This window comes from Poecilia latipinna, unplaced genomic scaffold (genome assembly GCF_001443285.1).
Source record: "Poecilia latipinna isolate Pla-1442-1.1 unplaced genomic scaffold, P_latipinna-1.0 Scaffold33, whole genome shotgun sequence".
Lineage (NCBI taxonomy): Eukaryota > Metazoa > Chordata > Actinopteri > Cyprinodontiformes > Poeciliidae > Poecilia > Poecilia latipinna.
This window is the reverse complement of record NW_015112649.1, coordinates 480,782-508,187: the sequence shown is the minus strand read 5'-3', so window position 1 is coordinate 508,187 and position 27,406 is coordinate 480,782. Positions and strand designations below refer to the sequence as shown.

Genomic DNA, 27,406 nt, shown 5'->3' with positions numbered 1-27,406 from the left:
AATTTACATGGAAGGGATCAATTTGATATTGGTGATTGTTTAAAAGAAACACACAGACCATCACGAATTTAATTTTTAGCTAAAACTAGCTTCATATTCTGCAGCGTGTGGATGTTTTTAGAATGCTGAAGCCCGTCTTTCATGCTCCAGAACGCTAGGTGGCAGTATGCACCTATAGATGGCACCCAAATCCGCCATTAACGCCGAGAAAAAGGCCTACGTCGACGTTGCTGTGGCAACGCTTGTTGTCGTTTGTGTCCGTTAGCTAACTCTTCGGTTCAATGGCAAAAATGAGGTGATAATCGCAAAGAAGGAATTTATTTCTGCCACGAAGCTCTCTTAGAAAGAAGAGACTATTTCTCCGAAACGTCCTGAATTTGTTCTCTCTCATTTTTCAGTTCAGACACGATTTGGGAGCTGGCAGCGGCGGAGGTCCGGAGTCAGGAGAGCGGAGCTGGAGAGGAGGACGGAGGAGAGACTGTCTGTGAAAGGAGTGTGTTTCTGATGGGGAGCAAGACTGGGGTTGGTACAGCCTCATGACATTATTTTCATATGTTGAAAGACAAGCTCCAAACCTTAAAATAATCATAGGTTATAGCTTATGAAGTCACTTCGTCTTTTTCAGGGTAAAACGTCAATTCTCCTCAGATGTCTGGAGAGGTGAGTAGTTATAGTGTCAATTGTCAACTCATAATTCATGTTATGGTAGCCACTAGGCGCAAACAATACGCTGACCTCAGGGAAGTTGTACATTTCATCACGAGAAAATCGTAGCCATGAATTAAGCAAATCATTTACACAATTTTTTCCCTTTTTTTTTTAAAAAAATCCCTTTTCACCAGGCAGGCTCCGCAGAAAAGTCTTTCTCTGTCTTTTTTTAATATACATATTTATAAATAATATCTGGAGCATCTCTTGCTGCAACTACAGCTTCTTTGCAAAGTGTCTCAAGCTCAGTCAAGTTGGATATATGGCACCATTGTCTCCACCAGAACTACCATAAGATTCCTGGATGCTTTCCCAATCCATCATTTCCTCCTGATCTGTCTGCTCTTTCCTTGCTCTTTGTGATGCTGTTTGTTCACTAATGTTCTCCAACAAACCTCTGAGGCTTTATTTATTCTGAACAAGTTAAATTGCACAATTTACAATTTACCCTCAAATTCTTTTCTTTTTCTCCACAAGAGATGAGCCACCAAAGCCAACTCTAGCACTGGAGTATACGTTTGGCAGGCGGGCCAAGGGACACAACACAGTAAGGCGACCCCACATGATCTTTGATGATCTCAGACCTCTCCATGAGATTTCTAATAGGCTAAAGAAGCACAAATATTGTTTTTAAGATTGGCATCTTAAAAAGTCTTCCTTATATTCTTTAAGTAATGGTATGTTTGAAGCAGTTCAAATGTATTTAGTTGATCTTGTAATCCAGCACAATAAGCACTGATCAGGGCTTCACGGCAGCAAGTGATTGGAGCACGAACAAGGAAGCTGATGTAAAACTGAGCTAGAATCTAACTTAATTTAAAACTTTTTAAATGTGAATTTGAAACTATTTTTTTATTTTTCATTTTAAATGTATTTATGATACAAACTAAAGGGAATTTTTAGTGAGAAGGCTAAAAAATGTTTCCTCTTGAACTTTTGTTATGTATAAACCTGTTTTTTTTTTCTCTCAATGGGGGTGGTTTAGCATTAGCATGATGTTCTTTCAGTCGTAGTTAGTTCACTTGTAATGTAGAAATCATGTAAGTCTTTATAGATAGCCAGTTACTTGCCTGCTGTGAAAGTGGACCTCCTCTTTCCTCCTTCAGCCCAAAGATATAGCCCACCTGTGGGAACTGGGAGGGGGAACCTCTCTCTCAGACCTTGTCCAGATCCCCATCACTCCAAACAGTATAAGGTCGGTCACTTATTGCCTCATCATTGTACTTAAAGCTTCTTGGTAGTAAAGAGGCACCGTGTCCCTGAATGCGCGGTTTTTCTCAGGTCTCTTTCTGTTGTGCTCGTACTGGACCTGTCCAAACCCAACGCTCTGTGGGGAACCATGGAGAAACTTCTGACTGCAGCTCAAGCTCATGTGGAAAAAATCTTTTCTGAGGCACAGAAGTCCAAACCTGGAGGCAAACGGCAGAAGGCTGCTCACCCAGCAGCTCGCGTCTTACCAAAAGATTACCCAGTACGGGCGGAGATCATTGTGGTTTTCCATTTTTATTTACTTTATGTTTGTATATTTTATTTTCATATGTACCTCTGAAGGTTTAACTTCATCTTTCAACAGGACAGGGAGCTGATCAGTCCTTTTCCTGTTCCACTGCTCATCATCGGCAGCAAATATGACCTCTTTCAGGTAAAGCACACAATTAAAACTGCTCTACATTGCCTGGACGGTACGTCTATTGTTTACTGCTTTCAGTTAAAGTGAGGTGTGTGCATACAGTGGAAATGTCATCTCTTGATAAATTACAGGCAGTCTGGTCTATTTTGTGTGACAGATTTAAAGTGAAAGTCTTTTGATTTATGTTGCAGGACTTTGACTCTGAGAAGAAGAAAGTTATTAGAAAAACCCTCCGTTTCCTTGCCCACTATTACGCAGCCTCTCTGATTGTAAGTGAACCCCAGCAGGCTATATATATATATCCAAATGCAGTTTAATTTCCATCTGCTGTTAAACTGCTTTCATTTCTGTTTTTTTTTTCTGTCTGTTCTTTATATTAGTTCACTAGCATTAAATCAGAGAGCCTCATGTCTAAAACCAAGAGCTTCTTCTCACATCTGGCGTTTGGTCTGGACAGAGGGTGAGGAGCAAACAACCAATTAATGCAAAGAGATTTCATTAAGAGGAATTTTGTATGAAATTGTAGGATATGAAGAACTTAGATGTGAAGCTTTTAAGTAACTTTCTAATCATTATAAACTCAGAAGTTCTGAAATTATCAACAACTACTGCAGCAGTTCATATCCTTTTATGAAACTCTCATTTAGTTTTTGTTCAAACTCTTTTTTTTAGTTGTATATGTTAGATTTGTAATTATCTGTCATCTGTTAAATGAATGAAAACAGAGAACAATCATAATAGCAACATCTCTTGAGTTCATTTTTTTTTCTGTCTTTTTTCTTTATTTACAATCAGGAAAACCGTGTCCTGTGACTCAGGTAAACCTCTCATCATCCCAGCTGGCTCTGACTCTTTCAGCCAAATAGGTGAGCAACAGCACCACCTACCGTCCAAATGACGCAACACATTTAAGATAAACCGGGACAGCAGCGCGCGAACAGCTCTGTGCCACAACAACAAACACTACATGATGAAACATCCGCAGATGAACTTTTTCAGATTTGCCACATAAGAACCACAAACAGAACTGAGCTACTAAATTAAATAATATTTCAGTAATATTCTAATTTATTGGTATGCACCTGTACTTTTTAAAGGAACTGTATAGTTTGTTTGGATGCAGAGGATTGTGAGATATTGTGTTTAAAATAATGTTTCCTGATATTCAGGGGCGCCTCCTTTAACTGACATCGACATAACGTCTCTACACGCAAAAAACCCAAAGGATCTGTGGAAGAAAGTGTACGAGCGAGTCTTTCCCAGTGAGGTAGAGGCACGTTTCTCTGTTTCAGCTCACATACAAGAACATAAATGCTCTCAGTACATGGGAACAATCTTGTTTTCCCAGAGCCACATTGAGCAGAGAGAGCTGAAGGATCCAGCCAAATACCCACAGTACAGTGAGCCTCAAATTGATGCAATGCGAGCTCAAAAGGATCAGGTAACACACTTTTAACGCTTACACACTTGGTTCTTCAGAGTTAAATGGTTGTTGCTACTGCAGCAAAACACTGAATAAGACTGATTTTAGACAGACAACTGTAGCTAGCGGGCAATGTTTGGGTCAGTCTCTGTGACCCTGAACTTTGTAATCCATATCAAGGAAAGCAGGTATAGACGATAAGTAACAAAAGAATTTATATAAATAAATTAGAAGACAGGTATGACTTGATGTTAGTTATTAAGGCTATATTTAGAGAAGAAATTATATTTATATCTATCAGACGAAGTCTCAGAAACATAAACTTTTCCCAGCATTTAATTTTTAATAAACTTGACTTTTCTGCTTGCTTGTTTTTAATTCTCCTCGTTTTACGAGGTTAAGACTTTTAAGCACGATTTCTTCATTTTGTGGCACATTCTACTTTAAATAAAATATAAGACGTTAATGCTGAGTTGGAGAATTTATCTTAACTAAAATATCCAGGGTTTGAACATTAATTATTACATCATTACGAATGGAAGTTTAATTCAAGACCATCAACAATGGGAAGTAAAGCAAAAGATTCAAGTTCAAACATATTTATGAGGCATCAATTATAGAAAAAAAGCAGTAAAACAAAAAATGATCACAAAAATATATATATACCATAACTACTAAGACACAACCCTGTATTTTAAGAAAGAAACTAATTTGTTAAAGAAAAACATGCACATGCATTTTAAATTATACAGTGAGGCGCATTTACTCAGTGACTTCACAGAATCTTTACTCGCTTTGTAGTATAAAAATAATCTGGAACTGTTTTAATATTTATTTACGATAGCACCAACAAACATCCAGATGTTAGATTGTGTACTTCAGAGGTTCTCTTGTAGGTGTTTTTTCCCCCCCACTAAGTTAACATGAATAGGACTCAGATTTATTGTCTTTTCTACACATCGCACCATCTGCCAGTGCTCTAAATCAGGGGTCCCCAAGCTATGGCCCGCGGGCCGGATCCGGCCCGCCTCCTCATTTGGTCCGGCCCCCTGAACAATACCGGATCTGGCCCGCCTCCTCATTTGGTCCGGCCCCCTGAACAATACCAGAGAGCATTCAGTGTTTTTTTTTCATATATATGTGGATTTTTCTTCAACCACCAGGGGGACTCTTGAGCAGATATGAAACTTAGTTTCCCTCAATGGAATATATACTAGTCAGTACCAGTCACCGTTTCGCTCACGGTTTTTTTCCATTTGCATTCTGGGTAAAAATCTATCTACAAACGCGAATATGTCGTCGGCAGTAATCCAATCCCCCCTCCCCCCAGCCCCCTCGACAAAACTTTTCTCGAAAAACTAAGACCGGCCCCCGACCAGAAAAGGGAACAGTCATGTGGCCCTCGCAGGAAAAAGTTTGAGGACCCCTGCTCTAAAGTAACCTTGTGCCCTGCAGTAGCCTGGCCTTTCGGTGACGCTTTCATTAACATAACCATAATAATATCCTATAGTTGTAAAAGCTGATACTATCTATCTTCTTGTCAACATGCCATGGTTCCACTGTGGCACTTGAACTGCAGTAACCTGCATGAATCACACTCTGCTATCTCCGACTGACTCTTACCTGATAACAGCTCATTATTTTCTGGAACTGAAGCAGTCAGGATGTGGCTGAGCTGAGTTGCTGAAGCAAAAAAAATACACAAGACTTATTTTGCAAAAGCATTAAAACAGATTCAAAAGATTTAAAATATGAAAAAAAAGAAAATAGAAGTAAAATTAAGTCATATTAATGCCATCAGTTTGATTTTTTTTTTTATCTTTGCGTTGTTTGCATTTTTTTAAGTGAATCACATGTTGCTGGATTGAACAATATGTGTTTATTTTTCATTTTCAGTCAGAAAATGAGAGAAAAATGCATATTTTTAATATGACCTCACACCATATTTTCTTCCGAAAACAAACAATTATGTCTGTATTTTTGTTTTGTCTGAATCTGTCTTTCAGGAGTTGGAGCAGTACAAAAGAAATGCAGCGAAGTCATGGAAAGAACTGCAGCTGGAGACATAAGAGATACATTTGTTACAAACATACAACACTTTATTGTGTACATATAATAAACATTTTTTGCTGTATTTATTTAACTTTTTTTACAGGCTCTTTTCTTTCTTTGCAATGTAAGAATTGTTCAAGCTGCTGCTATTAAAATGAGTTTTTCTAAAAACAATTTACAACAACTTTCCATTTTTTTCACAACATTCTTTTCAGTAAGTGGAAAAAGCTATTGATCATATTTTCCTGACAGTATTAGATAATTATTATAACTTAAAATTTACAGTGATATTCAACCAGTGTTGTCTTTTCTGTGTCCAATGTTGGGGTTATTAGTGTGCTTGTTTCAAAACTCATTATTGGTAATACACAATTTCAAGAAATATATAAGTCTAGCTTAAAAAAATCTAAAGTGCTGGCAGAAATACTAAGACAATGTGCAAGTTTTATGTGAAGACTAACAAGAACATTTAAAATGAGCAAATGCTGAATTCACGTGTCTTTATTGTTTCATGTTTTTCAACTTTAAAGTAAGATCATTTAAACTTATCAGCCATCTTAGTCATGATCTATCGGAAAGTTCTTGTACTTTGTAGAACACATTTTTACATTATAGCAGACTGCATAGTTACAGTAAACTACAAAATACAACAACCGAACCAGAGAAGAACTGACCGACATGCCAGAATTAAGGCACGTTAATGGGAATGTTTTCTTTTTAGTGGCGGATGAGTTTATCCCTGATCCTGAAGCTGATCATTCCCATCACAACCAAAGCAGGGAGGAAGGAGTAGAGGAGAACAAAGTCTAGTGTGTACCGCGACAAAGCACCGGGGTAGCCCATGTCGATGATCTGATCCCCTGAAGTGACCACACAGCCTCCTGGTAAGGATTTGGTTCCGTCTGGAATAATACGAAACAGAAACGATCAAACTCAGATCGATTTTTTTTTTCTCCCCCCAAACAAGCCGACAAGAACCTTGATGTTACTTTGCGCTCAACTCAAGAGTCCTTGAACATTGAACTGATTATCAGTTGCAACATCAAATATCAAAGTTGCAAAGGATCAGCAAAAAAAAACAAAACATATACATGTAAAATGTTTGTATGCTTTCAGTTAGGAAAGGGAAGCACATTATCTGTCTAGGAAACATTAGGAAACACAAATAATGTGTTTTTAAATCAAATCTGTCAATAAAAAGACCCCCAAAAAGAAACTTACTGCAGTTGAACTCCAGATTGAGGAACTCGGTGACAACGAGAAGCTCACAGCTGTATTTCTGGAAGGTGAGGTAACTGAGCCACTGAAATACCATCGGCATCTGCTCTGTGCTTCTGTGGACGTGAAGAGTCAACCACGTTTAAAACTTACAAATCAATTATCCGTTTCTGAAAAGGATTTGGCTAAAGATGTATTAAAAAACGAGGTTCCGCTGTGGTTCGTCTAACCTGAGGAAACCGGATCCCACCAGGATTCCTGCAATGTTAAGTAAAGCCATCCCAGTATTGACCATGTTGGGGTCCTGGACCACTCCCAGCAGCACCACGGTCAGCAACTCCCCTGAGGAACAGGTTTCAAAACATACAGGAAAACAAGTCGCTTAAAATGGTAAAAGTACAATTTTAAACATCTATGCACTGTTAATAAAACCCCAAGATTACTAATACACCTGTCAAAACATAATGTTTTTTCTCTCTCATCTGAACCAAGCTGTACTTCAGTTGTTTATTTCTGATAATTCATATAATAGTTTGCAGCTACTACAAGCCCAAAATGTTGTTTCTTTGACTATTAGAATAAAAACAGTAAGTAAATCTATACATAAATGTGTTGCTTTAGCATGTACAGTCATGTAGAAGACTGCTGAAGTGACAATTGCCCAGTAGTAATCGGTGATTTCTGAAGAAGCAAGGTGTTCACAGATTGCTGAATTAAGGCACATTAATGGAAAATGTAGTGGAAGGAAAACATGTGAAAAACAAGAACCAAGTTTATGTAAACGTCTGCATTAGACCAAAGCAAAAATATATATTTAAAATATCTACCTTTTTACTTTTAATTAATAATTATTTTTATTTGAGCAAATAATAATAATAATAATAATAATAATTTTGCCAATCCTAAATGATCTGAAACAGAAAAAGTTTTCTCTAATTTAATGTCAAAAAGTAAGAAAAAAAACAGGCTACATTACAAATACCGAGTTTCAACTGTATACTATGAATTTCACATGTTTATGTTATATACATAATAACCTTCATTTTACATACGTCTTAAGTGTATAAGAATTGTCTTGGGACATTGTTTGCACAAAGGTGTAACTCCAAAAAAAAAAAAAACATTCTCCTCACATTTCGAGTAGAATTAACAAAATACACAAACTGTTCAGTGATATTAATATCAATTGAGAGGCATTCGTATTTCTATCTTTTACAGAGAAGACAGCAGGTCTAAAAACATGTTCTAGAGCAAATATCTACGCAAGACAAAATGTCTAATTATAAGCATCATCTTATCAGCTCACCCGTTATATGGGGAACAAGAACTACAGCAGTAAAACACATAAAGCGCCACGTGTCCGGGTGCATCCCCACCGTCCTGAGAAGGGGAAAAACAGACAGGATCAAGAGTTCACTTTGTTGCTGCTTGTTTTACGCAACACTCATTGAGCGCTCGATGAGGATTCATTTGCAGCTACCCACCAATAAATAAAGGAGCTGAAGATGACGACACTCAGGACGCTGAAGGGCAAGATGTGGACGATGTAGGCCAAGAACATTTGCCATTTACTGTACAGGCCGTCCTGGCTCTCCTGATCACTGATGGCTCGCAGCGCAGGGACTGTTGGGAGGGAAAACAACAACAAAGTGACAACTTTATGACCGAGTTCGGTCAGATACTCTGATACTGACCCTCCAAAAAGTCTCGGAAACAAAAATGGGGGAAGAGCGGGGACATTTGAGTAAGAACAAGATTCCTAAAGAAAAAAACAAAACATTTATAGCCTCTCTTTGCCTACTTTTATTGTTGGTCATTTGCTCCATTATTAATAACTAATTGTCTGACGGTGCAAAACTCCCCTTAATAAATCGAACCGATTCTGAATTCTCTTCCAAGAACTCAGTCCACCTAACTCGGGAAAAGCCATTACTTTACAACATGCAGTTCAGTGTAATATCTTATCAGCAAATTTCAAGGTCAGTCTGATAAAGCAGTCACTACCTCTGGCTGCGACTCCTGCTCAATTCATCGTTTTATCATACCTCTTATCCTCTTTATCAGCCCTAAAGCTTATGTTTTAGACACAGACGATAAGCAGCAGATACTTGGACCAATCAAATAGAGCTTTTTAGATAACTCTGTATAAGTGATGTGAAATTTAAGATTAATTGTACACAAACAAGAAGTTGTTTAACTAGAATGTTTTGTACCTTTTTTTTTTTGTTTGTTTTATTGAGGAAGTCTTGAACACATTAACCCCAGAAAGACTCGCGTACTTCAGCTAAAACATAATCTAGACTAGACCATACCGACATTGTAGGTTTGTAGGTTAAAGTTCACTGTGGTTCGCTGAACCACAGTGAACTTTGTTGGAAGAAAAGGTTCATTTCCCTTTAAGCTAAGCATGAATAGCTAAACACAATCAGCCAAACAACTGAGATAAATCACCGAGAAAGGATCCACCTTTTCAGTCTGTCATGCCATCTGGTTCACGCCTGACTTTGAACCGCAGCTGGGAATGACCTCTGAGGTCACCCCGTGGCACGAAAACGCAGTGCTGGAAACTGCACGGGTCTAAGTTATCTGTCCAGAACGTCCCACAGTCGCTCAATCTGTCTGTACTCTGGGGGGGGAATCTGAAGGATAAATCAGCACTTTGACGTTTCTGACATGCTCTCTGCACCGCTTTTGAACAGTTTGTGCAGCAACAGAAGCTGCACTGCTGTGAATGCTGCTGTCAGCACGAAGCGCCAAAGTAATATCCTCGAGCAAGCCGCCACACAACACTTTGTACATCTACCTTCCACCTCGTCTCGCAGCACCAGATTTAGCTCTGCAGCCATCTTGTTTGCAAGTGTTGTAACTTGATGTACAAATGGGATGATGGCAAGTTTCTGTCTTCTGGTGGATCTGTCACTGGTCAGCATGGAGTCTGATTTAGGCCTTGTTTGGTTTGGGCAGCACATTAAAGACATCACTCAGCTACATTGGGCACTGTGCCCAACAGCTGGATCAAACAATGACCTGTTTACTTTTCATATGACAGTCCAACATAAAGTGGTACTCAAAAAATTGGAGGACAATAACATAATACCCATAATAGCGCAGCACAACTAAAATACTTTTCATTTTACCATTATGTACCACTCTATGTTGGTCTGTCAAAGAAAATCCCATTGAAATCCATCAAAGCTTGTTGCACCATGACAAAAACTGAAAAATAAGCTTTGTAAAGCAGCGTAATAAGTAAAATTGTGGGCTTGCTGACAACGCTTAATAAACCCCGAGTGTTAGAACGTGCAAATATGGTGGACGGTGAACTCACAGAGAGAAACAGCATTGAGCATGCCAGTGTAAGGCGAAGCGGCCACGCACTGATAGATCATTCCTATCCGGTCCTGCACTGCACCCTTGGTCACATCCATGGCTAGATGGATGACGAAGAAGGCCACGAAGAAACCGTAGATCAGGTTCTGGGACAGACGCATGATCACACCGATCCTGTCTCTGGAGAGGTTTCGGACCGTTCGCCTAAACATAAACACACACACACACACACACACACACACACACACACACACACGTCAAACACAAAACTCGTTATCGCTGTAAAAGGTTCAAGCTGCAATGAAGACGACAGACCTGACCAGAACTCCAAGCTTGGCAACGCAGTTGGGCGACTCTTTGTTTTTAAAGGGGATGGCGGGTTTGTCTGAGATCTGCAGGCTCTGCTCCATTTTGTCCAGCATGTTCTGGTAGATGGCCGACCTCTGGTAGGACGATGTGATCTCGTGCATCCGACTGAAAGTGGCGGCCTCCCTCTCACTGCTGCGCGTGTCCACGGAGGTGAAGTCGACTGTTTGGCATCATATAAGTTTTTATAACGTCTGCTGCTGTACGTGTGCGGTGTTCTGTCACTGTGCTGTATTGCTCTGTGTTATTGATACCATAGATATCAAAAGGGTTGCAGTACTCTGGGCACTCATATCCACACTGGCTGAAGAAATCCACCATTTCCTCCGGCTGACCACAAAACACCAGCTCTCCCCGACTCATGATGGCAATCCTGCTGAACACCTGACGGGTCAACACGCACGAGAACAGATTACCTTCACAGCTAACGTTCATGCAAAAGTATTTCAATGTCTTGATTTTTATTTATTTATTTTTGTTTTTACTTCTTGACGTCAGTGTGCTTTATTGGATTTTATGCGATAGGTCAACAGGAACTTTGTTTTGTCTAAACCTCATGGGAGCAAACATTTGGATGCCCTCTTTGTCTTCATCAGAGTTATTTCTAAATTAGACAAAGGATTTCTGATTTTCAATTTGCTTTTCATCCCAAAACTCACCCTGAAGAGCTCTGAGCGTGGCTGATGGATGGTTACTATGACGATGCGGTTCCTCCTAGCCAGCTCTGCCAGCAGCACCACGATCTGATTGGCCGTCATGCTGTCCAGGCCAGTGGTTGGCTCGTCCAGTAAGATGACCCCTGCAGGAACACCATCCCAGTGACCTCGTCACTGTCACGCACTGAAACACTGGGCACAAGTTAAACAGTGGACACCAACTTCTCCTCACCCAGGCAGAAAACTTTCAACAGCACTTCTTATAAAGTGGCACTTGCAGACCTCTCTGTAGGTGCAACTTAACTTGGGAAGATAAGTGAGTTCACTCTTTTTTTTTTTTTAGTTAATTACTCTAATTAGAACAATTAAAAGATTGCCTCTTTGCATTATGAAAGCAGGGTGGAATTAGTAGATGCTTTAATTGTGAGATTAATTCATTTCCTGGTTGATTGGAGAGGCAGCGAATGGGAACTTCTCATTACTCCGACTGTGACTCTCTGGGAATGTGTGTGTGTTCATGGCCAGTTAATCCTGAATGAGGACTAAGACCCTCAGTCCTCCCTGGAGCACTACAGACCTGATAAAGCGCACCTAGGAGGAGCACACACACACGCACACACGCATACAGAGGTGGGCCTGTGCTCATTCCCTTCATGGTGTGATAACCCGGTCCTTTAATACTCTTCTCAATCACCCCATCCCTTTTTCTGTCCTCTCCTTATCTCAGCACCATTTAGATTCTTTTGTTTTATTCAAGGGGGATTTTGAAACTCTTGGGGTGAGATACGGGTCATATTCATTGAACTCCTGTCATTTCACACTAAAGTTTTGCGCTCCGTCTTGTTTGCATTTTGTAGTTTATGCATTTAGTGCGACTGAAAAACGTAAAAGAAATGCCTGAAATTTTCAAATCTTGTCCTGCTTGCTCGGTTCTCTCTTGTAATTTCCAGATGAATTGTGTCTGTATATTTCATTTAAGATTTGTTTTTTTCTTTTACTGACTAAGCTTTTCTTTTTTTAGTTCAGTTAGAATGACTATTTACTGAATGCAGGAATAATGAAAGAAAGAATCTTTATTAAATAACTTATTCTAAAGTCGTTTTTAGCCTAAGATTACTATACTTTTAAACAATTTGGAAAATCCCAGGTAATTATGTCATGGCTATATAAACTTCCAATAGGTTAATTTACAAAGCCTAAGTTAACTAAAGGTCATAACCACAGTCTATGTGTTTTAAGGCAGTGACTCACTGCTGGTTTATCATCATGGAAAATAAAATAAATGTCCCAAATATTGATAGGAGAATTGAGAGCCTTCAAAACTCATACAGGGAGGACAAAGCCATTACTATCAAAGCAACATTAAAAGTCAGATTAGCTCAGAAACAAAGCTAGCAAGTTAAGCTGACTTCTGTATTAATTTTGTTGCTGTACTAGTTGCTAGTAATTGAAATAGTAACTATTTCAGTTACTGTTTCAATGTAACTTAAATAGTAATACATTTTTAAAATCTCTCTTAGCAGTCCGGTAACACATTTTCTCTACCAACAGCAACTAAAATGTGTAGTTCATTGGTAATCACAGTCTCAGGATAAAGAAGCTAAACTTGCTAAGAAGCTCGGCTTTAGCATTAGCACTGATGCTAAAGTAGCTAAAGTTGGATGCAAGCTTACATTCTTGCTACAAAAGAGTGTTTTCTCTTTTATAGCTCTTAGGACTGTTTTTAAATTTTAGTAAGTTAATGTATTATCAATAATAATGTCCAGATAAACATATCAACTGCTTATTTAGCACAGCTAACAGATAACTGACAAAAATCTTTAGTTAATTATCAAAATGTGATGGAGAATATATTACTGAAACAAACTGGTTAGCCTTGTTGTTATTGAATCATTGTTGAACATTACATTAAAAAAAAAAATGTGTATGGCTTTTTATATCCCCCCCAAGGCCTAGACATTTTTTAGTGAATCATTTCAATGGATCTGAGATTCACAATTTGAAGAATAATGTCCATCTTATGTTTTATTTCATAGTCACGATTTAAACTGGCTGCAGACCTCGGAAAACTTTTTCATGGCTAAAATGTCTGTAGCTGAAACTTACTTGGATCCTGGAGTAACTGGCTGGCGATGGAGACCCGCCGTCTCTCACCGCCAGAGATCCCAGGGAAAATTCGACCTCCAATAACACTGTGCGCCACGTGACTGAGACTCAGCTCGGCCATCACTGCCAACACCTACAGGCAGACCACAGGTCAAGGTCGGCGAGCAGTAATTACCACCGAGATAGACTGATTATCAATGTAAGATATAATTTCGTTTATTAAAGGGGAACTACGTTTTGCTTTTCTCTGGATAAAAATAAAAAAGAAATGCCAGAATATTAGAGTTGATCTCTAACAGGAGCGTACAATCATTAGCGAAACTTCTCTGTTTAGCTTTCTCACAAATTGTGTGAACGTTTTGCTCAAAGCAGAGAAGCCCGTAACAGTGGACAGAATGGAGAAAATCCCCCCAAACCTTTTTCTTGATGGCTTCCACTGAGTGTTTCTGCAGGGCCAGCTGGGCAGTGTAAGTCAGGGTTTCCTCCACTGTCAAATAACTCAGTAAGTTATCACTCTGAAAAACAGACCAAAAAGAAAAAGAAAAAAAAACAATGTTAATTTTAACTTCTGGTAACTTTCAGTGGAAAACATCTAGAGAATACAAAATAAATCAATGTGCATCAACTATATGTCAAATTTGCTCTACATTTTCACATCACGTGCACTTGGATGAACATTTCATGGCTTTTCATGGTTTGATTTTGATCTGATTTATTCATTTCAAACAGTTTTTTTAAACAAGAAAACAAGCAATCAGTAGGACAGAGAAAATATGTGCATATATAACGAGAACAAAATAATTTGTTTACCACCACATTTCTGTTTGAAAAAGGAGCAGGAAGACATGAACACTTATTTAATCCTACCCCTTATCTCAATTTAATGAAATATATTACTTAACGTCTCAATAACGATCAAAATTTTGGAGTTAAAACCGTGTTATAATATTCATGTCCCTGTTCAGGTCCCGAAGAAGGACATTTTTATGGAACAGAATAAACATTTAAAAGTCAACAGATCTGTTCATGATCATTCACATATATTTAAATATTCAAGTTTTCCTATGCAAAGAGCCTTGTTACACACACACACCTACACACACACACACACACACACACACACACACACACACACACACACACACACACACACACACACACACACTTCAAGCAGCCGGACCTGCTTCAATTAACACATGGTGCGCCACCCGGTCCCAGTCCTCCTTATTGTCTCCTCCGAATGACTTTAATATCAGGAGCTCATATCACCTCCTCATCTGCGGCTTAACGGAGGAAGTTAATGACGAAGCTTAGAGAGCAGAAAGCTTTGCTATCAGCGAAGGGAGGGAGACGATATTTGAAACGAAGCAAAGCCCGTTTTTAAAACTACTGTTTTTAATTCAAGCTTTGGACACACATGAGCACCTCTCATTGAGAGATTAGGTGTGTGAGGAGGCTATCAAGGGTCTTAAGTTAATTTCATAAAGAGGGCAGGGCGGCATGTTTGGAGATTTTGCCAAAGTGCGAGTGTCTTTTGTGTTTGTGATCTAAAAGTGGTGGGGCGGTGCAGAATCCTCCTTGGTAAAGTTGCGTAAAAAGTCCCCGAATAAACTCAGCTCTTACTCAGGTAACATGCAGAACCTTTTATTTGATTACATTTCTGAAAATACTTGAGGAAAATCACTAATGCTACAAATATTGGTCCTCCTGGTGATTCTTATTTTACCTTTTAAAGTTATTCAGAGTGTCTGTGAACCACTTTGTTAGTAATTCAACATTTCCTATTTCTAATAAGTCTGTGACACAGAGGTCAATATATACGCACCACTGTTCAAGATCAGAAAAACATGAAAACATGCCCTTCATTTAAAGTAAGTGTGAGCCAAATACAAAATCAGTTAATGGAAAAAAAGATATGTATTATTGGTATTTTAGTGTAATCCGGACAGATTTGACATGTTGTAGTTTATTCTAGTGAACTAACAACAGAGAGAAAATGTTTATGTTTGAGGTTTCCTCTTCCCCAGGCTCGTTTTGAAAAAAAAAAATGCAGGTTCCAGTTTAAATTCAGTCATCAGAAATGGCATGATCTGATTTTTTTGTTGTTTTTACCTGCAAGACATAGGAGAAACAGTCCTGATATTCTTCTCTCTTCAGCTTTCTGCCGTTGATGAAGACCTCACCCAGCAGGGTGCCGGAGCTCCCGATCCGGCCAGCAATGGCATCCAGCAGTGTTGTTTTCCCCGAGCCTTCACGATGCAGAATTAAAACACAATCAAGGACAATCACTACACACACAAATTGACTCATTTGATGCACGACTCGAGCTTATTGGCACAACCAGAGCTGGAGGAATGAACTGCACCCTGTTCAATCCCTCATTTCTGTTCCTGATGTTCAGAAACTGAAAAGGGAACAAGACCGTTTCTCTGTGTTTTAGCGAAGAGATTCCAACTTCCAATTAACCTTATGTGGTAGGAGTTTCATAAATCTCAAGCTAATGCACTGATTAGTTTGACATTTTCTCATTTTAACACATCTCTGTTTAGTTTCAACTACTTTTGGTAGTTTAGCTTTCCTGGAAAACAGGGAAAAACGCATGAAGCCCTCATGACGAGCTGCACGGCAATAAAAGAAGAAGAAGAAGAAGAAACAAAGTATCAGTTTGGGGGTGAAAATGAAAGACAAATGTAGCTTTTTTCCTTCCTCCAAGTGGTCATGTTGTCTTTTCATATTATTAAAAATTGAGATGAAACAGAGCAGCACTTCCCTTACATGACAGCGGAATATAAAAATGACATAATTCCAAGATTACGTTGGAAACTGACTTTGAGTTTGTCTAATTTTTTTTCCAGATCTGATGGGGTGGGTGGGGGGGAGCAGCTATGACAACACTTTACTCTTTCGACCTGCGTTACGAACCTGAATTACCCAGAATGCCCATGATCTGCCCGCTGTCTACGTGGAAAGAGACGTCGTTGAGGATCTGACGGGTCCATCTCTTCCTGCAGGAGGGCAAGTCCCACCACTGTCCAACACGCTCACTAAAGTAAACACATAGAGACATGCATGAGCCACAGGCTAACACTACAATTTGTCTGCTGTTTATAAAATTTGGGAAAATTATTCTTGTGATTTTAATCTGAAAGAACCTGCACATATTCTGTTTTTTTTTTTTTTTTGTCCAAACGCAAAAAACCGTCTGCATGCAGCGTTTACCTGACAGTGTAGGAAATGTTTCTGACACCGAGACAACAGGACGGCTCCGACCTCCCCTCTCCGCCGCCTTCCCTCCACACATCCCTCTTCGCCTCGGACACGAACTTGAACGACCCTTCGGCTTCCGTCTCATTTCGTGGCTCTGCCGCCTCCAGGGAATAAAATCGGTTCATGTCTCCGATCCAACTCCGGCTCCGAGACGACAACCGGACATCGATCTGTTAATAGCCCTGACTGTGTTTCTGTGCAGCTGTGTCAGTGGTGTCCCTCGGAACCATAAAAAAAAAAAAAACGGTTAATGCCTGTTATCTCTGAGAACTTTGATCTGGAGTTGTGCAAAAAAAGGGGGAGGAAAAAAACAAAAAAAAAACTCAGAGAGGTTAAGTCCATCCACAGACTCCAAGTCACTCCACAGATCTCACATCATGAAGCTACTAACACGAAAGCAATAAGTTGCGGGACGAAGCGGCCGAAGCACTGACACGACATGAACTTGGATGACTTGAGAAAGAAGGAGCTTTCAGAGGAGATCTTCAGCTGGACTGGAGTTTAACAGGAAAAAAAAAGAAAAGCTAAGCTTGCTTCATCATGGACACAGAAATCGGCCTGAGACACATAAACAGCTTTTCACAGGTCAGTCAGGACAGCAAAATCCAATCTTTCTCTTAAAATTAAATTTAATCCCAAATTTGATGTTGATTTACTTCCCAATCCTATTCGGTTTGGTTTCCTTCTAACTATTGATCAAAAGTGTTTTAAGTAAGAGCACCTTTAGCTTTATTTTGTTTGAATTATTAATCAACAATCTACTTGAATCCTCTGGGCCTGGAAGCTCTGGTTATCTGCTCAAACGTCACATATTGTTCAGATCTTTGCAGTTCTCTATTTACTATTCAACACTTGATTATAAACGGCTTAAATATTGGTAGGTTGACTTCTGGCCCACAGGAGGCCTTTAGCAACTATTTACACAAAGACACAAACAGATGCATGCGAAAAGCACACAGAATATGTGTACCGTACTCAAGCTGAAACGCACAACAGCTAGAAGGCTGTCAGATTTTAATTAAACAACAGGAACTGATCTTTGCACGTATAAGTTGAGAAACATTGAGAAGATGAAATAGAAATCTATTTAGACGATTGAAATTTTGCAAAAAAAATAAACAAGGAAAACTAGGGAAAGTGAAATTTAAAGAGTCGTGTCTGCTTCTTTACACACTAGTGGCATAGATTTAAAAAATGTATATTTATATTTACATATGTGTGCGAATCTGTGGGTTAACGTGAGTTGCCTGCTTTGTGACAGCACACGGACACAGAGTTGTTCTCGTCTGAAGAGGACAGCAGTCTCTACTTCACCTACAGCGGAGAGTGCAATGAGCTGGAAGTCACCAACTTGCACTACGAGGTTCGCTTCTTAAACCGTTTTCACCTTTTCATCGATGCATGTCGTCTGGGCTCTTGAATATGTCTAAATCCTTGCTTTGTTTTGTTGTTGTTGTTTTTTTTTTTTCTTGTCCAGGTGGACACATCGGCTCAGATTCCCTGGTATGAGAAATTGTCCGAGTTCAAGTTGCCGTGGGAGGTGAAAGGGAACAAGCAGACGGCCATCAACAACCTGAGCCTGCGAGTCCGCAGCGGTCAGATGCTGGCGGTCATCGGCAGCTCAGGTGAGGCAGCGACACGCTGGGATTTGAAATCATTTTTCTAACTGCAGCACAGACTGCAAGGCCTTTTTGTTGTTTATTCCGCCTTTCTGCCAGAGCTGCAACCCTGAGGCACCATGTAGTGTAGCAGGTTATTAATTAGAAACACAAGCTGCTTAAATTACACTTTGTAGTTTCTTTCTCTTTCTGATTTAATGATCTTGTTTGAACTAAATTTTCTTCACCTGGAGTTATCCTGTTCTGCGTTTCAAAAGTTGGTGAATAAACAAAAAAATAAAAATCATTAAAAAAAAGTCATCAGTCCATGTAATTTTTAATGTGATTTATTGGTATTTTTCTATGCTTAAAAAAACAACTACATTTAATTTGTTTTCATTTCTATTAGTCAGTCACATTAGAAAAAAAAAATTGTACTTAACTGTGCTGTGCATATCTCAGGTTTTGTACCCGTCAGTGTGTTTTATTGAGATTTTAATGATAGACCAACACAAAGTACTTCATAATTATGAAATGGTGTAAAAATAAGACATGTTTTTTTTCTTTTTTTGAAGTGGAGTTAAATATGGGGCAATCCTGGAAATGGAAGGAATGGGGCAGAGTTTTTGTTTCCCAGTTAAAGTTCAGATATAAATCCAGTTGAGAATCTTAAATCTGATGTTCACAAACACTTTCTGTGCAATCTGACTGAGCCTGAGCTACTTTGCAGAGAACAGAGAAAACGTCAGGTTTTAGACTTTAATTGGGGAAAAAAAGAAGAAAATATTGTATCTAGAATGTTGATCAGCCTCTGGACGTGCTTATCAAGTAGGAAGAAACCCAAAAATAATTTACAGGATTAATTGTAGCAAAGGTGGTTCTAAGAAGTATCGAGTCACGGTAGCTGACTGCAAATCCATGCCACACTTTTCAGATTTTCAACTGTAAAATAAAAAAAAAAAAAAAAAGTAGAAAGACACAGCTCCTTTTTCTTTCACTTCACAGTTATGAGCTACTGTCTGTTGGCCGGTCACACAAAATCCAAATAAAACACATTAAAGTTTGTCGTGAGATGGGGGGAAAAAACAAAAAAAAAAACTCATTATGTAAGAAATGCAGTCAAAGATACTTTGGCAACAACTTTTTTTTCTAGCTTAACCCCAGTTGAAGGTTTTGAGTAGCATATTTCCTTTCTGCGCTCTTACTGCGGCGTGTTTCACACACTTCCTCCCCTCCAAGGCTGTGGGAAGACCTCCCTGCTGGACATCATAACTTGCCGGGACGAGGGCGGCAGAATGACCTCCGGTCACGTCCTGATTAACGGGAAGCCCAACACGCCGCAGCTGGTGAAGAAGAGCATCGCTCACGTTCGCCAGGACGACCGGCTCCTCCCTCACCTCACCGTGCGGGAGACCCTCTGCTTCGTGGCCAAGCTGAGACTCCCCTCCCACTTCTCTCAGGCCCAGAGGGACCAGAGGGTGAGCCGGGTCGCTTCACGTCTTCACCTGAAGTACGTGACGGGGAAGGCGGGCCGTGTCTAATGAGGAAACTGTGACTCCTGCTGCGGCAGGTGGATGATGTCATTGCAGAGCTGCGGCTGCGGCAGTGTGCGCACACCAGGGTGGGGAACGACTACGTGAGGGGGGTTTCTGGAGGAGAGAGGAGGAGAGTCAGTATCGCTGTTCAGCTTCTCTGGAACCCTGGTGAGAGAAACCAAACCTTAAACATCTTATTAAACGCTCTGGTTTTCTGTTTAACCTTTATTTAAAGCACAAAAATGTCTCTTTTTTTTCTTTCTTTCTTCTTCTTATTAAATTTTGCTGCAGTAGACATTGTTTCAGCCGGCATTTATTTTTCTGTGTGTTTACAGAGGGTTTACAGGCTGTGACTTTTACTTCACAGTGGAAACACTTTCCAAGGATTCAAACTGATGTTAATAGACCAGAGTTTATCTTTTTTTTTTCTCTCTCTCTCAAAATAAAATTTTAGTTTCAAGAGCTACATTCAATATTTCAGGCATAAGTTACTTCAGCAGTAAGAGTTTTTTTCCCCAGATAAACACAGTCTATACATATTAAATATGTTGATAAAACATCAAACTGGTGAAAGTGCTGCTGTGTTTTGACTTCATATGTTCACTTTGAAAAAGTCCGTTTATTAAAACTAAATTAAGTTAGTGTAAATAATTGAGATGTAAAACACTTTTGTTAAATTTGTAATTATTTACTGACGAAGTGTGAAGATTTGTTGTTGTTGTTAGGGCTGCAGGTGGTGGGTAGTGTAGACTTAAAGGTTACTGAGGGTTCCCCTTTAGGGTCAAGGGTCAGGGTAGAGGCGAGGCTAAGACCTTGTTGTCATACTCAAATAAATGTATCTTGTATCTGCACTAACGGTCACTGCAGAGGGATGTGATCTTAAAAGTTTTCTTTGGAAGCTTAAAAAAAAAAAAGAAACATCCATTCATGAAAAAAAAATATTTTAACGCCCCCAAAGCTTTTAGCCCTGAGCTACTGCCTCTTTAAGACCCTTCCTGAAACCCAGGAAAAAAAGGGACACAAACCAACAGAGTGGTGCCACTTTTTACAGACACTGATTGCATTTCTTTTTTCGTTCAGGTATTTTAATCCTGGATGAGCCCACCTCGGGTCTGGACAGTTTCACGGCCCACAACCTGGTCATAACCCTGTCCCGCCTCGCCAAGGGGAACCGCCTGATCCTGCTGTCGGTCCACCAGCCTCGGTCAGACATCTTCCAGCTCTTTGACCTCGTCGTCCTGCTTTCTTCTGGCTCGGCCGTCTACTTCGGTGCAGCGCGCGACATGGTTCCTTACTTCACCGCTCTTGGGCACCCCTGCCCACGGTACTGCAACCCCTCCGACTTCTATGGTCAGTCTGAGCGTCAAAACTTCACTCGTTGGGCTTTTTAAAAAAATTTTTTTATCATAACTTGTAATCAGAAATGTAGTGGGAATATTTCCAATGGGTCTGTTTTTGTCCAGTTGATCTGATCAGTATCGACCGGCGCAGTCCTGAGCGTGAGGCCGAGTGTTTGGAGCGGTCCAGACTTTTGTCCGAGCAGTTCAAGGAAAAGGTTCAAGACATCGACGACCACATGTGGAAACCAGCTGAAACCAGCGCTGCGTACATAGAGAGGTAGGCACGCTTTTATCTGGGAAACGTAGGGCTGTAGCTTAACGGAACAAACTCTGGGTCATTCTGCATTTATTATTTTCTATTTGTCCTCCCCGGCGTTTCGAGTCAGAACCAGCTTTGTGGTAGCAGTTCTCTTTGGCAGGGCTGGTCCTAACTTGATTGGTGCCCTGGGCCTGCGTGCTCCACCACGACATCATGTAGATCACCATGCATCGCCATGGATACACTCAAAATTTATTTTAATATTTACATTTCAAAACATGTGAGAGAAAGAAGAATGATACTTTAAACACACATAGCAAGGCACAAACATGCCGTATGCAATGCAGTTAAAAAGTACACAATACAAATACAAAACAATAAATACGGTAGAAAATAAATACAAGTAAAATAAATTGCGTCGTCAGTCAAACGTTTACATCATTATTTGTACTACAGTTGCATTTTGATCAAGGCAAATTTCACTGCTCGACTGTCAAATTAACATCTATATTGTACTTTTAAAGAAGACAGTTTACACTGCTGTACTTCAACACATATTCATTTGCACAACCGTTATAAAAAAAGTCCCGTGCTTTGTACAATAATTACTTCTCAATAAGGTACAGATTTAACTGCAAAACTGTGTATTAGTGTGGCAGCTGATGCCGCCCTGCAGGAGAAGCCGCCTTGGGCGTCTGCCCACTTCGCCCCTACCAGAAACCGCTGCTGCTCCCCGGACGTGTTTTAAGGCTTTAAAAGATGGATGTCTTTCCAACATAACCTTGGTGTCCTCTGCAGCGCTCAGCAGCCGAGCAGACACAGAGAAGAAGTGGTTAATATTTCCAGAGATCGTAACGAGCTGCCCGGTGAGCTGCAGCAGTTTACCACCCTCATCAGGTGAGGCGACGCATCCCAGAATCCCCGGGAGGAGGAGGGGAGGGGGAAAGGGGAACAACCAGACACTAACCGCCGCTCTACCCTCAGGCGCCACATGTACAACGACTTCAGAGACCTGGTGTCCCTGTTGGTCCGAGGCTTCGAGTCCCTGCTCATGTCCCTGCTGGTCGGATGTTTGTACTACGGGGCCGGAGAGGAGCGGCTGAACATTCAGGACACGGTGGCCCTCCTCTACATGATCGGGGCCCTCACGCCGTTCGCTGTGGTGCTGGACGTCATAGCTAAATGTAAGCAAGCATGTGGATCCCTCACTTAAAACGTAAAGTCACATTTCACCTTTCAAATGATGCGCTAAAAGCGACAGGAAGCTGGGTGGTCTTGGGTTTAAACGGTTTTATTTTAGTGTTTTAAAGCACAAAATGTTACAAGAAAAACTTTCAGTTTAATAAAGACAGAGGGAATGTTTATTGCTTTTACTTTCAGCAGCATTCCTTAATTTTTCTTCACAATCTACCCAGAAATCTTACTAATAGATCTTTGCCTTGAAGATTGTTGAAAACAACTTTGTGATTTTAAATTGGCATTTTTTTTCCTGCTTTGATGAATGAAAACTTACTATAATTAGCTAATTATTAAATTCTGGGGTTGATGTTTAATTTATCTAATTTTTCTGATGTGATGCAATTAAACAATAGTGGGATTATTATCATTTCACAGAACTGAAAACTTTTATTCAATGTTTAGCAAATTTACTTGTTTACACAAACAACACAGAGAGGCGTCTTTCCGAGATAAGCAACATGTTTTCTATAAAAAATGTTTTCTTAAAGCTCAGAAATCAAGTTAAACAATAATATTGATTTTTGAACCGCTTAAAGTAATCATTGCCACTTTTTGACAAGAATTTTTAAAGATAAAATTAATGAAATTTTTTAAAAGACTCATCACTTTTATGAAAACTTATCCTAGACCGCCTTTATTTCTCAAATTATTACTTTACAATTTTTCAACTGAAAGGAATAGAAGAGCTAGGAAGGCAGTTTAAAACTTAATTAATTTTAGAAAAATTTGGTGGAAATCTTCTCCCTTTTAGCTCCTGGTGTAATTTAACCATGGTTAAAAAAAATCAAACAAAAAAACAAAACAATCTGCTTCCACTTTTGTTCACACTTACATAGAAACATCTAACATCTCAACCAGACCCGCCATCTCATCTCACTAATCGGCCAGAACAAGAAAGAAAACTGAAGAATAGTAAACAAAACAAATAACTGATACTAAATATATTTTTAAAAAATCACATTTGCTTATGTCTTCGGGAGAAGACATAAGCAGACATAGTGTTTATTTGAATACATCATGAGTGGGATTAATTCATATCTTAATCTAGTTTAAAACGAAGAAAAAAAAAACAAAACTTGAAACTCTGACCTGTAGCCTGACTGAGTGACTCCCTGCAGGTCACACAGAGCGGGCCATGCTGTACCACGAGCTGGAGGACGGCATGTACTCCGTTACCTCGTACTTCTTTGCCAAGGTAAACCTCACGCAGCCGTGAAGAGATGCCCCCTCTCTCCTGCAGGGGTCACTGTTGCTCCACGAGCGCTTCATCCCGTTGCAGTGCTGGAATGTGAAACGAGAGCTACTGTACCCGAGCCAGGATCAACACTTCCATGTGTCCATGTGTATATATACATATTATCCCCTACCTTTCAGAGTATTGTATGTATTTACTGAACAGACTGTCTGCTGTCCTCCAGGTGCTGGGGGAGCTGCCAGAGCACTGTGTGTTTACCCTGGTCTACGGTTTGCCCATCTACTGGTTAGCGGGTCTTAACCAGGCTCCGGACCGCTTCCTGCTCTTCTTTCTGCTGGTGTGGCTGATGGTCTACGGCAGCCGAGCCATGGCTCTGTTTGTGGCCGCCGCGTTGCCCACCCTGCAGACGTCCGCCTTCATGGGCAACGCCTTGTTCACCGTCTTCTACCTGACCGGAGGCTTCGTCATCAGCCTGGAGAACATGTGGCTGGGTGAGGAAGAGGCGGCAGAATCGTTGTCGTGTCGGGATGTTTACGTGATGAAATGTGTGCGATGATGTTTGTTTCTCCTCTCCAGTGGCCTCGTGGCTCTCGTACGCCTCGTTCATGCGTTGGGGCTTCGATGGGATGCTGCAGGTGCAGTTCAGGGGCAATAAGTACCCGGTCACCATAGGAAACTTCACCTTCAACATTGATGGGATACATGTGAGTGGGAACGCCGCCGCATTCAAACTGTGCGCTTAAGATGACGATGCAAAGAAAATTATGGACAACCCCCACCGTCCTTTTCGTGGAGACCGTCTTGGGAAAACAATGTCTTCAGTCAGAGGCTGCTTCAAATTGACTGTAACACAGACCTCTACAGGACATATTTCCTGCCAACAACCGTCGCTGCCTACAATAACTCTTTGACAAATTTGAATTAACACGAGTTACAACAACGTTTTATTTCCCTTTGGGATCAATAAAGTATTTTTGAATTTGAATTTACAGCTTTGGAGCAAAACTGCTGACTCAGACTCATAGGGCTGGCTGAAACGGACCGAAACAGTTCTTATTGTCACAAAAGTGACAATAATAACTGTTTATTACTTTTCTTTTAAGTAACTGTATGGCAGTGATGGCATGACGCATCATTCGACGCCCCACAAACAAACGCTGCTCTTGAAAAACACTCCCATCGTAAAACGATTCTTCAGGATTCCAGTCGCATAAAGGAGTGATCCGAGTCACTAAACTGTTCACAGTAACTGCATTTAATCATATTTACAAATTAATTAATATTTATCTATACTTTTATTGAGCAGAGTAGAAAACTCTTAAAGTCAAAAATTCAGATTTGTCATAACGATAAATCTAAATTGTCACGATAAGTGATAAACGATACGATAAGTGCCCACCGCTGCATTTACAATCAAAGCCTCTTAGCAGACAGACGACGATGAGCTTTGAAAGTTCAGAATAAGTGGATGAAGTCGTGTGTTTGTCCTGCAGGTGGTGGAGGCCATGAAACTGAACCAGTACCCCCTGTTCTCCTGCTACCTGGTGCTGGTGGCCGTGTGCTTCGGCTTCATGGTGCTCTATTACGTCTGCCTGAAATTCATCAAGCAGAAGTCCAGCCAGGACTGGTGAAAACAGAGACGTCACACTTTTTTTTCCCCCACTTACTCCACATAGGATTTTTTTTTTTGTGAAAGTAGACAGATGTTCGACTGGTTCGACACAGAACATTCAGGGTTATGCTGTTATTGTTTCATGTCTGGGTGCTAACGTTGAGAGGAAAAAGTTTTGCTTTGAAATTTTCAGAACAGTGTTTGAAATCTTGGATTTGGATAATCCTGTATGGTTATTCGAGCAGCTTCTGTTTCTGCTTCCTGCTGTGAGATAAACGAGTTGTTTCTGTACCACTGTGTGCTGCTGGATGGCAGCAGAGTACCGCAACGACATCCAGATTTACTTTTGCTTTTCCTCCCCTTCTGGAGCGCTACCTTGGCAGATATCCCATCTGCAGCTTTTGCTTGTTTCATTTTCTAAAACAGCTTTGTTTGTTTTGGTTTTGTTTTTTTTGTTTATGGGAGCTTTTTAAGCTTACTGTAACAATGCGTGTCGATATGTAGGGCAATAAAAGCTTGTCTAGCGTAGATTTCCTCAAGTCACCCTAAAAACTTGTAAGTTTTGTGTAGTTATGTAATATGTACGCTTTTGCACTGGTGCAAAGGCTAAAAAGTTGAATGTTAAGCCAACAACTGCAGTTTGAGTCCAAATTAAGAATTAAATCAAATTGCTCAACTGAAGTGTGTGTGTGTGTATATTTGTGTGGGGAAACATCTGCAGCATCTATCCTCTTAAAAGATGTCCTGGATGACATTAGGTAACGATTTTTTTTTTTACATTTGCTCTTAATGACATCAAGCAGCCCAAGATCTTCTCTGGAAACAGCAGGTTGTGTTATCTAACGCCTGCCCTTTGATAGCACCAACAACTTAAATGACGTGAAACTAAAATATGCGAGGGCGGAGCAAAGAGGGCCGAGCAGAGAGAAGACGGGTCAGAGTGCGCGAGGCGGCTTCAGTCAGTCCGGCAAAGAGAGGTGAAGAAAGGTCATCGAAAGCAGGACGTTTTCCAAACTTTTAGAAGCTCTGAGAATTATAAAAACAACACACAAGGTAATTTGTTTATGAATTTGTCAGGAATTTCCTGATGCAGACAGTCCTGTAGCCTCTTGCAGCAGACAGCGTCCCAAAGAGGCACCAACTTTTTGTTAGCTTGAGCTAAAACGGATCAGCCAGAGGAACACTTCAAAAAATATTCAGTTAAATAAAGAACTGAGAATCAACAGGGACTTTAATTTGTGTTTCTGGTGTCGGACAAAAGCTGAGGTGTTACTGGGTGACGTGTCGAAATCAGCTGTTTATGGCACCTAGTGACAAGTTGGGCAAAGATGGAAGCACGCTGTCCAAACATGTCAGCTGTGTGTTTATAGACAAAAAAAAAATGTGTCTAATAAAAGAACGTAAAAGACTCTAAGCTCTTGAGTATGGAAAAAGTACTAACATCCATGAATAATTAATTTTTGGGTTAATCTGACCAATCTATATTCTCCCAGCATTTTCAAAATCTTGTTTAACGGTTTAGGAAACTTAAAAGTAACGTCAACATGAGTTTCCTTCAGCAGTGGAGTCTTGCGTGGTGAGTGAGAACACAGCTGGGTTGAGTCCAGATCTTCATGAAGATTTCCAAAAGTTCTTTTCTCTTGGATTAATAATTCTCTTCACTCTCTCAATACATTTAATTTTTTCTCCAGTTAGTCCATTTAATTTTTTTTATATACTTTATGGAGAGAAACAGTTAAATTTCTTTGTATGTGTGGAATGGACGGGGTGTCGCAGTCGTGCTGAGAATTTTGTTAATTGCAGCTATTGAAATATATTTACTCAAATATTCTTAGATACAAATCTATATATTTATATCAGATCATATTTTAA

At 40.1% G+C, this 27,406-nt stretch overlaps 3 protein-coding genes across 4 annotated transcripts; 2 read left to right on the top strand and 1 right to left on the bottom strand.

Annotated features, from left to right (window-relative positions):
• The first annotated feature begins 195 nt into the window (after window positions 1-195).
• Window positions 196-5,904, top strand: dync2li1 (dynein, cytoplasmic 2, light intermediate chain 1). The gene is made up of 13 exons (XM_015042226.1): window positions 196-295; window positions 399-522; window positions 626-660; window positions 1,186-1,255; window positions 1,815-1,903; window positions 1,990-2,179; window positions 2,282-2,350; window positions 2,530-2,607; window positions 2,719-2,798; window positions 3,134-3,204; window positions 3,508-3,605; window positions 3,687-3,779; window positions 5,768-5,904. The coding sequence occupies exons 1-13, from the start codon at window positions 282-284 to the stop codon at window positions 5,828-5,830; spliced, it is 1,074 nt and encodes a 357-aa protein (XP_014897712.1). The 5' UTR covers window positions 196-281; the 3' UTR covers window positions 5,831-5,904.
• A 393-nt stretch (window positions 5,905-6,297) lies between these two features.
• On the bottom strand, window positions 6,298-16,895 carry abcg5 (ATP-binding cassette, sub-family G (WHITE), member 5). 2 transcript variants are annotated; one of them, XM_015042203.1, is made up of 14 exons: window positions 16,709-16,895; window positions 16,412-16,533; window positions 15,602-15,738; window positions 13,906-14,004; window positions 13,490-13,622; window positions 11,387-11,526; window positions 10,982-11,111; window positions 10,677-10,890; window positions 10,360-10,565; window positions 8,516-8,654; window positions 8,338-8,411; window positions 7,262-7,373; window positions 7,035-7,147; window positions 6,298-6,715 (listed from the first exon to the last, which is right to left on the bottom strand). In XM_015042203.1, the coding sequence occupies exons 1-14, from the start codon at window positions 16,879-16,881 to the stop codon at window positions 6,531-6,533; spliced, it is 1,977 nt and encodes a 658-aa protein (XP_014897689.1). In that variant the 5' UTR covers window positions 16,882-16,895; the 3' UTR covers window positions 6,298-6,530. The 2 variants fall into 2 exon arrangements, with proteins under 2 accessions (XP_014897689.1, XP_014897698.1); XM_015042212.1 differs by having other exon boundaries at window positions 16,412-16,504; window positions 16,673-16,885.
• Window positions 16,896-17,252: 357 nt separating this feature from the next.
• Window positions 17,253-26,215, top strand: abcg8 (ATP-binding cassette, sub-family G (WHITE), member 8). Its single transcript, XM_015042192.1, has 13 exons — window positions 17,253-17,341; window positions 18,018-18,119; window positions 18,234-18,381; window positions 19,594-19,832; window positions 19,925-20,057; window positions 20,970-21,239; window positions 21,353-21,506; window positions 22,287-22,385; window positions 22,473-22,672; window positions 23,846-23,922; window positions 24,146-24,413; window positions 24,499-24,626; window positions 25,416-26,215. Exons 1-13 carry the CDS (start codon window positions 17,297-17,299, stop codon window positions 25,551-25,553), a joined length of 2,001 nt encoding a protein of 666 aa, XP_014897678.1. The 5' UTR covers window positions 17,253-17,296; the 3' UTR covers window positions 25,554-26,215.
• Window positions 26,216-27,406: the final 1,191 nt, after the last annotated feature.

Bases quoted from the DNA above. Each gene is read 5' to 3' on its own strand.
- abcg5 (XM_015042203.1), bottom strand. From the start codon at position 16,881: ATGAACCGATTTTATTCCCTGGAGGCGGCAGAGCCACGAAATGAGACG. The intron at 16,534-16,708 runs GTAAACGCTGCA...TGTTTACTTTAG, and splicing joins AACATTTCCTACACTGTCAG to TGAGCGTGTTGGACAGTGGT. The intron at 7,374-8,337 runs GTGAGCTGATAA...CCTGTTCCTCAG, and splicing joins TCTTGTTCCCCATATAACGG to GGGAGTTGCTGACCGTGGTG.
- dync2li1 (XM_015042226.1), top strand. The intron at 1,904-1,989 runs GTCGGTCACTTA...GGTTTTTCTCAG, and splicing joins ATCACTCCAAACAGTATAAG to GTCTCTTTCTGTTGTGCTCG. The intron at 2,180-2,281 runs GTACGGGCGGAG...ATCTTTCAACAG, and splicing joins TCTTACCAAAAGATTACCCA to GACAGGGAGCTGATCAGTCC.
- abcg8 (XM_015042192.1), top strand. From the start codon at position 17,297: ATGGACACAGAAATCGGCCTGAGACACATAAACAGCTTTTCACAG. The intron at 18,120-18,233 runs GTTCGCTTCTTA...TTTCTTGTCCAG, and splicing joins TCACCAACTTGCACTACGAG to GTGGACACATCGGCTCAGAT. The intron at 19,833-19,924 runs GTGAGCCGGGTC...CTGCTGCGGCAG, and splicing joins AGGCCCAGAGGGACCAGAGG to GTGGATGATGTCATTGCAGA.